The sequence below is a fragment of the Gracilinanus agilis genome, chromosome 1, assembly GCF_016433145.1.
Source record: "Gracilinanus agilis isolate LMUSP501 chromosome 1, AgileGrace, whole genome shotgun sequence".
NCBI classification, from domain to species: Eukaryota; Metazoa; Chordata; class Mammalia; order Didelphimorphia; family Didelphidae; genus Gracilinanus; species Gracilinanus agilis.
The window spans coordinates 17333261-17344934 of record NC_058130.1 but is presented as its reverse complement, the minus strand read 5'-3'; the positions used below and the strand labels follow the sequence as shown (position 1 = coordinate 17344934).

The following is an 11674-nucleotide window of genomic DNA, read 5'->3' as shown; positions in this document are numbered from 1 at the left end:
CTGGTTTGGGATAGAAGATGATGAGGTACCTTGAAGACATGTAGGTAGAAATAGCCTGAAGGGAGTTGGACATAGACTGGATTCCTGCAGGTTAGAGACAGCAGAAGATTTGGGAATCAGCTGCTAGAAGATGATCACTGAATCTCTGAGAATAGGTGGGATCTCTAAAGAAAAGTGTAGAGAGAAGAGGGCTAAAGTGGAGAGAGAGCGAGAGGGAAGAGGAAAAGAGGGAACCCAGAAAGGCACGAGTTTCAATGCTTCCTCTGACATACCTGGGACAGCTGAGTGACACAGTGAGGGGCCTGGAGTCAGGAAGATCTGTATTCAAATATAGCCTCAGACACTAGCTGGGTGAGCCTGGGCAAGTCACTTATCCTTGTTTGCCCCCACCTGTAAAATGGGGATAATAGCACCTTCCTCCAAGCATTATTATGAAGATTAAATGAGATCATATTTGTAAAGCACTTAGCCCAGTACCTGGTGCAGGACAAAAGTACCATATTAACAATGGCTATTGTTGTTATTATTATCCTACTTGTCAGCTCTGTGGCCCTAGGTAGATTTACTTAATCCCCCTGAGCCTCAGTTTCCTCCTCTATAAAATAGCATAATGATTGCAACTACCTTATTAGGGCTATTGTCAGGATCAAATGAGGTAGTAAATATAAAGTGCTATATAAATGTTAGCTATTAGTAATAGGATTATCATCCAACTCTTCACAGTTTTGACACCAACCTTTGTTTCCAGTTTTCTAAATTTGCAGCCTTCCCTAGTGCACTTTTTGCCCTAACTGGACTGGTTTATTCTATGTTCACTGAGCTTACCATGTACCCTCCTGCCTGTGCTGTTGGCACACACTTTTTCAATATTTGCCATGCCATTTGTTTTGGCCCTCTGAATTCCTACCTGGTCCTTAAAAACCTTAAAAATGATCATTTCTCCCTCTTCTTCCTCCAAACACAAGCATACGTGTGCACGCACACACATAAACACACATACACACACATAGGAAATGACCTTCCCTTCAGAATTTTGCTTAGTACTTTGTTTTATCTTACTCTAAAACCCTACCTTGATATCCTATTTTCTGTTATCTCTGTGACTTCTCCTTCACTAGACTGCAGCCTCCATGGGGACAAGGGACCATGCTGTCTTATTACCAGCATCTAGTCCATCGCTCTATGTACAGTAGCTGCTCAATAAACATGGAACAAATGACTCATTTTAATCTTGAAATTGGTGTTACTGTGGGAAAATAACCAATTATTCTAGTATATTGATTATCAGAAATGTCGTTAGTCTGAAAATTGCCATGTTAAAATAGCCCAGTTATACATATTTGGGTTTTGAATGAATAGGAGATTCTGGTTAGGTTTATGTTGCAACTGGGGTTTCTGATCTGGAAATGAAAAATTATTACCTTAAATGACCCGAAATTCTCTTCTGTTTTTACACCTGTTTTGGATATTTCCATAGCTAACTTGGTTGGAAACTTGACAGTCTATATCAAATTCATGTAATAGTATAATTTGGCAGGAAGTATAGCTTGACCCTTGCATAGACACTCCTGCATAACTGACATTCTGTGAGCAAAATATTAGTGGTATTAGCAAGATCCTTATTTATAGTTTCCATGTTTAAAGTATTTGTCCTTTTTGATTTTTGAAGCTTAGCATCATGTAACTTAATGAGGCACAAAGATACCATATGTATGTACATATACATATATATCATATATTTTATATATCTTTATATCTATGTCTATGTCTATGTCTATATCTATACATGCTTGTGTACATTCCTTACTCAGGTCTTCTCTCTCTTCAACCTTTCTTCTTAACTTGCCCCAAATTTATTATAAAAAAAGATGATTCTTCTACTTTTCCTCCATCATTTCACCCATGGTTTTTCAGTAGTTTCTACTGCAGGTAAGAAAAATGGAAAGGGTATAAATGGTATTGTTTTTTTTTTTTCTGTAAGTGAAAATGTGTTTTATTATTTACAGCTCCTCAATTGTTCATCTGTTATGAAAGGAATTGTTCCTGCTGATAGCTCACATACATCCCCAAACTTTGGTCCAGGTGAGAAACTGCTTGTAGATACTAACAGAGACATGTCTGTTACCTCATAAATAGTCCATCTTCCCCATTTTATCAGTACACTTTCTTGATGGGGGGAAAGTAGGAAAATTTAGAAGTCAATATAATTTGTTTTATTCTTAAATAGAAACTTTATAGCTTTCTCCAATTCAGTTCTATTGCCATGGTTAGGGATTCTGCACTATTTTGAACTTAGAAATAATAATTCTTAACTTAATTATCCATATGAGTGTACCGTTCCAACTGTATATACTGTAGCCTGCCCATGATTGTGCATCCCGTGCTCCTGTTCATGCTGTCTTATAAATCTCTCACCTGGTATGGAAAGGAAAAGAATGGAAAAACATGACAATAAAAATATTGGGATTTGTTTTACACAGATGCAACTTGACCAATATGGTACCATTTCTAAAAAGCTGCTAAGGAATATATAGGTGTGTGTGTGTACGCACGCACACACACACACACACACACACACACTATATAGTCTTCTGATTATTTGCATCATGTGAGACACAGGAGGGAGGGAGACCCTTACTATCCAAAGGAGTTTATTTCAGTTGAAAGAGATGTCTTTAGTTGGCAGTCCTGTAGGTTAATGAGCAATAGAGGGTCATTGCTGGTAAGGAGATACTCTGGGCTTAGAGTCAGGAAGACCGAAGTTCAAATCCAGCCTCAGACACTAGCTGTGTGGCTCTGGGCAAGTTACTTAACTCTTTTTGCTTCAGTTTCTTTAACTATTAAAATGTGGAGAATAGTAGCATTTGCCTCCTAGCTTGTTGTGAGGACCAAATGAGGTCCTATTTGTTTAGTGCTTCATGCCTGGCATGCAGTAGATGTTAGCTTTCTACAGAAATGTTAGCTTTCATCATCCTTATTATGGTCCTAATAGCTCTCGAGCTAGGAGGACCTTGGGAAGACACCAGCCCTAACCTTTTCATTGTACAGATGAAGAAACCGAGGCCCAGAGAGGTGAAAGAATTTGCCCAGAATCAACAGGCAGCAAAGATCAGAGGCCTTCGTGTCCAGAATAAGCCCTCTTCCCTGTATCTAGTTCGTGTTGTCCAAATCAGTCATTTCATTGAATTTGTCTGAGATGATCCATTAAGCATTTAGTTAGCCTCCTCCTCTTTCTACAAGGTGTTGGAGATGGCAAGGCCAAAAGAGAGCTTACCTTCATTCTCTTCTACTTTTCTGACTCCTTCAGCCATTGGAATTTCCATCTTCCTGCAAGGTTCAGCTTGGGCATTGCTCATTTCTCCCTTATTCCTGATATGATAATGTAGTATTTATTTTGCATTTCGTTCTCTGGGTACATGTTGTCTCCTCCTCCCCCAGGAGAAGGTAAGCCACTTGAGGGCAGGGATAATTTTGGTTTTATATTCCCAGGGCCTGACACCTCCCAGTCATTTCACCAATATGTGTATTGATTTGAATTCTGGGGAGATAGAAGGTGAGCAGACAGGGTGATGAAGCATTTGCTAAAGACCTGATATTTCAGGCACTATATGAGGTTCTGTGGCTGTGGGCACAGACACTGGAGCAAGCCAGGACATTCCCCGGAGTTAGATAAGGGAATGTTTCCAGCTAGGGCATTAGGAACGGTTCCCATAGAAGGTGGTCCATTCACTGACCCTTGGAGGAAGTCAGGGAATCCATGAAATGTGAGGCCCTTCCAGGCACTTGAGTGTAGCTTATGCAAAGACATAGAGGGGGATGAAGTGCAGAAAAGCCCAAGGAGGACAGTTTGGATGGAAATCCTGAGTTTGTGAATACATTATGCATATTTTGGGTAAGGAAAGGCAAAATCCCCTCAGAAGTGAGTTTGGGGTACCTTACAAATGTTTAACATGTGAGATGAAGTTTAACAGAACACGTAACATGAATTTATTAGATGCCTGTGTTGTTAAAATAACCCCTAAGAAAGTGGGTTTTCCTTAAAGCAACTTTATTCCAAATGCCTAGAAAGCCTAGTATGCTTGGCTGAACTTTTCACTCATATTTTGTATTCATAAAAAATCTCCAGAATAAAAATTAACAAGCATTTGCATCTCGTTACAATCTTTCTGGCATATTTGCTTTTGGAATGGGAAATAAGACATATATAAGTTGTCCTTCTGTCTCTTATTTCTAAACTAAGGTTGTGTTTATACTCAGACTATAATAGTATTTTAGAATATCTCGTTTCTTTTTATGGTAGTGTCTAAAATTGTACTTCAAATAAATACAACTTGCATCTAAATGTCATTTGAGGCATTGCTTTCTAAAAACGTATTGGACTAGATTTCCTACTCACTGAATTTTTTTCTTTTCAGTTACTCAAGTGGATCCCAGGATGATGTCACAAAATCTACCTCCTGTCTTAATTTCTCTCCCTTCTGTGCAGTGTTATTGCAAATCTGAGCACCATATCTACAGACTGTCTTGAAATCCTCTGAAGAAGAGTTTGGTGCATACTTAAAGTGGAATAATCTTGGAGTTGTTCTAAATCTGCAACAAAATACCATTAATTAGAGAATCTGAGTGACTCAGGTTCTGAATGCTACTGAGGCATTCACCTGCCCTTCCATCAGAAAGACTACCTACCTTAATCTGTCTTAGAGATATTGATGGAATACAGTCATGTCCACTCAGGACGAGAGGCAGGTCAATACCGAATATGCTGTGTCTTTGTTGGAACAGTTAAAACTGTTCTATGAACAGCAATTGTTAACTGATATAGTGTTAATTGTTGAGGGTACCGAATTCCCTTGTCATAAGATGGTTCTTGCAACATGCAGCTCTTATTTCAGGTAGGTATTTTTTCTGTTCGGGTCTCTCTTTACAAAATGGATTTCTTGGTTTTGATATTAGTCTCTCAGAGAACCACTATAAAGGTTACTTCCTGTCCAGGTTTGATAACGATGTGACAGTTATGTCCAGACCTCTGATTACATTAGTGTGCTAAACCCCAGAAACTCCTTCCTCCAATGCCCATTGGCACCTTGACTGGAACTTACACCCTAGATTGCTGCCTGAGACATGAAGGCTTGCTTGGGCTCATACAGCCAGGATGTTTCAGGTTTTCCTGACCCCAAGGCCATCTTCCTACTCACTTTGTTATACTGCTTCTCCCTTTCATTCATTCATAGATGCCCTTATGTTTGATTTATTCTTTTCTTGGACTTATGGAACAAATGAAAGAACTTTGGAAAAGATGAAAGGAAAGAGAAATGGTGGAAAAGTAGACATTTCAGGTATATATCATATACACTGTGGTGTAGGCACGACTGAGTTTTCAAAGCTTTGTCAGCAGAACCATCTTGACCGGCCCCGCCCAGTTGAGAAGGTTCTGAGCTCATGCTCAGCAACAGATTGTCTGTCTGATTGGAGCAGGTATAGGTCTGGTGAGGCATTTTTGGAAGGTTGGTCTCACTAAATAATGGATGTTTTGGGGACCAGAACTATTCTGAGACCTGCCACTGAGGCTAGAGGGCCATGGGGTCTACCGTATGATGGTAGAGGAAAATTCAACCCTGATACCATGCCAGATCCTTGAAACATCTTGATTTTTGACACACTTTTCCACAGACAGAGAAATAAGCGAAATCACCCCTTTCTCTTGATCTTTTAAAGTGATCCATTTGAAAAGACTCTGCTTCTATTCATCATTTAAATATTTGTAATAGACTTAACTTTAGAATAGCATTTTTAGAATCATTGATGTTTACAGGAGATGCATTTTTACTTAGGAGAAAAAAGTCAGTTTGGGTTTTCCCCCTCATTTGCTACTGGTATTTATCATATTCTACTTTATTAGAACTTTTAGCCTTAGCTTATTCTTTGCCAAAGGCAAAATTTTAATGCTATTAATACTCTTCATACTCTTGTCTTAAGAGATAGGTTCTAAATTGGCTAGAGCTTTCTTGAAAAGCCACAGCCACGTTAAGCCCTTCAAGACTTTGGGATGATTGATTGCTGGACTCAGAATTGAGACCAGAGTCCAAGATCCAGCTTTCCCTGAGCCCAGTCCCAGAGCAGTGCAGCCTGATGGGGGCTAGGCTGCGCCAGGCCTCTGGGGTGATGGGCTCAGCCCTGAGATGGGCTGATTGTTTCCATAGCAGTGAGACACTGTTAGCTCAACTCGTCCAGGTCTTTTTCACTTAAAGGACGGTTGAGGCTGACCTTTAAAACTCACTGGGCTCCTGTACTTAGTTTTTTTGACCCTAAATTCAAGGCAATGGTTTGATGCTGTTAAATTTCATTTTCACGGTAGAGGTTTGTTGCTCTGGTTAGTTTGAAGGTTGGCTCTATCTGTTTCCCATTGCGTTACTTGTCCTTCGAATCTTTGTGTCATCTGCAGATTTGATAACAGTGCCTCCTTTGTCTTTTCTCAGACTTTTGATAGAAATATTAAGTAGAACAAATATTAAGAGTACATTTTACCTTTGTCTGGGTTGAAATTGAATTCTCAATGTTTTGGGTTTGGTTATATAATCAGATATCACTCTATTTAATGGTACTGTTGTCTAGTCCATATCACTTCATCTGGTCTACAAGGATGTCATGAGAGACTTTCTGACTTTGCCAAAATTGAGATGCTTTCTGAATTGGTGTCCCCCAGTCTACCAGTCTAGTAAACCTATAATAATAATATTTATTTAGCATTCTACTATATGCCAGGCACTGTGTTAAACACTCTACAATTATTATTTGTTCCATTTGACTCTCAGCAACTCTGGGAGATAGTTATTATTGTCATCCTCATTGTAGGTGACAAAGCTGAGACAGACAAGTTAAATGACTTGCCCAAAGTCACACAACTATTATATGTCAAAGGCAAGATTTCATCTTGGGACTCTTGACTCCCAGTACTTTAGTCACTGTATTACCTGGCTACCTTTCATCTTCCATGTGAAAGATGGAAATGAGTTGATTTGGTATGACATGTTCTTAGGAAACCCTTGCTGGTTCCTAATCATTCCTATTGTTCTTCCCCCCCAAAGTATTTACAATAGCAGTTTAAATGCTTGCTGATCCAATCTGTTTACTGATGGGTTCCAGCTTTTGCCAAAGATTGACTTTGCCAAGTCAGGCTTACTAGTGGTGTCAAGAACCTACTCTTTCTTTCCGTCCTTTTGAAAGAGTCTGCAGGTGCTCCTCCCATTCTCTTAAGATTTATCTAGTCACTGACATTTGCTGTGGGATTACGTCTCCAAGTATGTCATTCTTCTTGGCCTTGAAATGGGGACTCATGGGGAGTAGACAGACATTCTCTTCCACTTTCCTTAGCAGGCCTGCAATTCATTGCTTTCTCTGCTCCCCAGCCAGAAGCACAAATAGGTGTTGAGGGGGATCCACCTTATCTCCAGCATTTGCTAACATGAGACCATTTGGTCCAGTCCGTTGGCCTCTTCCCCTTACTTTGAGTGTGGCTCCAAAAACCCTTCTGGTTGGCTTTTGCTGAAATTTGCAGAAGTTGCTGTCATCTTCCTAATGTCATTTTGCATGTTCATATTCCTCCTTTCTGCTTTTTTATTGGGACCTTATTGGTCCCTTTGTAGCCAGCTTGGTCTTCACTCAAGTATCATTTCTAAACTTTGATATGTTTTCTTGACTAGCGATTTTGTACTCTTCCATTTAGACTAAATTCAGACTTGTGGGTTCCTCCCTAGGGCCATGTTCATGAGTGGACTCAGTGAAAGTAAACAGACACACGTGAACCTGAGGAATGTTGACTCGGCTACTTTAAAGCTTATCATAGCTTATGCATACACAGGGAATTTGGCAATAAATGACAGCACTGTGGAGCAGCTCTATGAGACAGCCTGCTTCCTACAGGTAAGTGGTCAGCAGATCTAGAGGGGTCTCCTCTCTGGTTCAGTTTGAGTTTTGGCAGTTTCTTATTGAGATGAGGAAGCCATCTATCTACTCTTTCTTAATATACCTTTATGTATATTTTACAACACAAAGAGCTGATTCTCATTCCTTCTCTTCTTCTGTTCCATAAAATAAGGAAAGAACTAGTAGTTTGTTTCCCATTCTTTTGAATTCTAAGATTCTTTTGAAACTATTTAAAATGGAATTATAGACACTGACCTGGGTATAGTTTTTAAAAGTTTAATCAAAATTATATTTCACATGACATTTCCATTTCTCTTAAGATTTGCGATTTCACATAGTTTTTTTTGTTTACCACATTCATGTGACTTGACACATTTTTGTTTAAAGTGTCAGAAACTTAATGTCCTAATTTCTATTGGTATGACTTTACTTAAAGAATTTTTATAGCTATCTTTTGTTTTTATAGCATCACATTTTCCAAAATGTCCCCTGCCCTGCCTGTAAGAGCAATTCTGTCCAACAAACAAGAGAGGGGGGAAAACAATTAGCAGAACCGACCAGCATAGCGGCCTGGTTTGGCTATGTGGGCCGGATCGCCCAACTGCTACAGGGACATAAGGAGAGACGGTGACCTTTCTGCCCCTCTTCTCCCTGGACAAAGTCATAGAGTAGCAGATTGTCAGCTGATGCACGCTGGGCCACTTGGCCCAATGAGCGTACGGCCAGGGTGTTTTTGAAGCCAGAGTAAAACTGGGAAACGGGATGCTCCATCTTGTTTAATGTCTTTCAGTGGCATTTTATTTGTTATCATATATGTTCTTCCAGTGAACATTTTAGAAAGAAAATCAAGGCTCAAGTTTTCTCTGAAACCCTTTATCCTTGCCAGGGCAGACAGAAGGTTAGATTTCAGGAGTGGGAGTGACTTAGGTGGGGAAGAAGCAGCGTTCATTTCTGTGCTCTTCTCTCTCCCCCGAGATGGCAGCAGGCTTGGGGTGGTGCCGTTACGAGTAGGTGGAGGGGAAGGGCATGACACACATGGAGCCATGAGGTGTAACAGGGTACCTCCAACTCTGCTGGAAGATGAGCTGAGATGGAGGGCCCCATCTCAAGTGTTTGAACCCAAGCCTGAAGCTTTCCATCTCCATTTCCCCCTCTCTATCCCCCCCCAAAAGAATACTCACTATTAATACTGCCTTCCTGGCAAATTATCTCTAGGCAGGAGCCCTGTAGCTTTCCCCCAAAGCCTTCAAAAGGGAGCACTTGACAACTTTAGACCTGCTAACTTTGGCACTGAGTAATGTGTGTTGGTTCTTTAATAAACTTGTTCTGATGTAGTGAGTGACAGATGCTTCGGGCCGTGTCTCGTGGAGAAGTGCCCAGAGGAGGATGCTTGAAATGTGAGCCGCCCCCACTTGAACCAGGTTACCCGGCAGTCCTGAACGAACACTTGGTGGCTGTGATTCTGTTTCTGACGGGCCACTTAGGAGGCCACCAAGTTAATGACGAGGCCACAATTCTCAAACTGAGATGTGACCTTCCCCCCTTTATAAAGATAAAAAGCCGTCCCCAGCCCCGAGCGTCCAGAGTGACCATTCCAGGTTGAAGCGTGGACAGTCTGAGCTCCTGAACAGACTTGGTGTCGCCTGTCCCTAGTTTGCCTTTCGGGCCAATTGGAAAGTGTTAACGACCCCCCGCAGGAATGAGCGATGAATGTCCGGCTCGGGGTCTCTGGAGCAGAGCAGGCCGTGGTTCTGCCCGTGTAGATGAGCCTTTGGCCTGGGGGGCATGTTTTGTTCTTCTCTGGCCCAGTTGTTTGTTGAGTGCATGATGCCCTGAGCGATGTGAGGGGGCACTGCGGTCTGTGGTTGAAAACAAAGTGCGTGTCAGTGTGTGTCAGTGTGTGTCAGTGTGTCAGTGCGTGTCAGTGCGTGTCAGTGTGTCAGTGCGTGTCAGTGCGTGTCCTTGGTCATCTCCAGATCGGAGGGCCTCCCGTGAGCCCAGCACGGGTACTGCTCGGCCGGGGCTTTGGCTTCCGAGGCCGGCTTTGGGTGCCCCCTGGGGGCAGGAGCGGGTGTGGAGGGTGCCCCGTGCTGAGCCTCTTGTCCTCTCGCCGCAGGTGGAGGACGTGCTGCAGCGCTGCCGCGAGTACCTCGTTAAGAAGATCAACGCGGAGAACTGCGTGCGGCTGCTGAGCTTCGCCGACCTGTTCAGCTGCGAGGAGCTGAAGCAGAGCGCCAAGCGCATGGTGGAGCACAAGTTCACGGCCGTGTACCGCCAGGACGCCTTCCTGCAGCTCTCCCACGAGCTGCTCGTGGACGTCCTGAGCAGCGACAACCTGAACGTGGAGAAGGAGGAGACGGTGCGCGAGGCGGCCATGCTGTGGCTCGAGTACAACCCCGAGGCGCGCTCGCAGTACCTGTCGTCGGTGCTGAGCCAGATCCGCATCGACGCCCTGTCCGAGGTGACGCAGCGGGCCTGGTTCCAGGGGCTGCCGCCCAACGACAAGTCGGTGGTGGTGCAGGGGCTCTACAAGTCCATGCCCAAGTTCTTCAAGCCCCGGCTGGGCATGACCAAGGAGGAGATGATGATCTTCATCGAGGCGGCCTCCGAGCACCCGGGCAGCCTCTACTCGTCCGTGTGCTACAGCCCGCAGGCCGAGAAGGTGTACAAGCTGTGCAGCCCCCCGGCCGACCTGCACAAGGTGGGCACCCTGGTCACGCCCGACAACGACATCTACATCGCGGGGGGGCAGGTGCCGCTGAAGAGCGCCAAGACCAGCTACAGCAAGACCAGCAAGCTGCAGGCCGCCTTCCGGACCGTCAACTGCTTCTACTGGTTCGACGCGCAGCAGAACGCGTGGTTCGCCAAGACGCCGATGCTCTTCGTGCGCATCAAGCCCTCCCTGGTGTGCTGCGAGGGCTACATCTACGCCATCGGCGGCGACAGCGTGGGCGGCGAGCTCAACCGGCGCACCGTGGAGCGCTACGACACGGAGAAGGACGAGTGGACGCTGGTGAGCCCCCTGCCCTGCGCCTGGCAGTGGAGCGCGGCCGTGGTGGTGCACGACTGCATCTACGTGATGACGCTCAACCTCATGTACTGCTACTTCCCCCGCTCCGACTCCTGGGTGGAGATGGCCATGCGCCAGACCAGCCGCTCCTTCGCCTCGGCCGCCGCCCTGGGCGACCAGATCTTCTACATCGGCGGCCTGCACATCGCCGGCAGCTCCGGCCTCAGGCTGCCCACCAGCACCGTGGACGGCTCCTCCGTCACCGTGGAAGTGTACGACGTGAACAAGAACGAGTGGAGGATGGCGGCCAACATCCCCGCCAAGCGCTACTCGGACCCTTGCGTGAGGGCCGTGGTCATCTCCAACTCCCTGTGCGTGTTCATGCGCGAGACGCACCTCAACGAGAGGGCCAAGTACGCCACGTACCAGTACGACGCGGAGCTGGACCGCTGGTCCCTGCGGCAGCACATCTCGGAGCGCGTGCTCTGGGACCTGGGCAGGGACTTCCGCTGCACCGTGGGCAAGCTCTACCCGTCCTGCCTCGACGAGTCCCCCTGGAAGCCGCCCACCTGCCTCTTCTCCCCCGACGGGGCGGACGACTTTGAGCTGGACAGGGACATGGTGGCCCTGCCCCCCGTATAGCGGCCGCCCTGCCCCCCGCACGGTGGCCCCCCCGCACGGCGGCCGCCCTGCCCCCCGCACGGTGGCCCCCCCGTATAGCGGCCGGCCTGCCCCCCGCAC

At 45.1% G+C, this 11674-nt stretch overlaps 1 protein-coding gene across 1 annotated transcript; it reads left to right on the top strand.

The window, feature by feature from the left end:
• Window positions 1-4722: 4722 nt before the first annotated feature.
• KBTBD2 (kelch repeat and BTB domain containing 2) lies at window positions 4723-11627 on the top strand. The gene is made up of 3 exons (XM_044656794.1): window positions 4723-4892; window positions 7755-7920; window positions 10040-11627. Exons 1-3 carry the CDS (start codon window positions 4723-4725, stop codon window positions 11573-11575), a joined length of 1872 nt encoding a protein of 623 aa, XP_044512729.1. The 3' UTR covers window positions 11576-11627.
• The last annotated feature ends 47 nt before the right edge of the window (window positions 11628-11674 follow it).

Bases quoted from the DNA above. Each gene is read 5' to 3' on its own strand.
- KBTBD2 (XM_044656794.1), top strand. From the start codon at position 4,723: ATGTCCACTCAGGACGAGAGGCAGGTCAATACCGAATATGCTGTGTCT. The intron at 4,893-7,754 runs GTAGGTATTTTT...GTTCCTCCCTAG, and splicing joins ACATGCAGCTCTTATTTCAG to GGCCATGTTCATGAGTGGAC. The intron at 7,921-10,039 runs GTAAGTGGTCAG...CTCTCGCCGCAG, and splicing joins AGACAGCCTGCTTCCTACAG to GTGGAGGACGTGCTGCAGCG.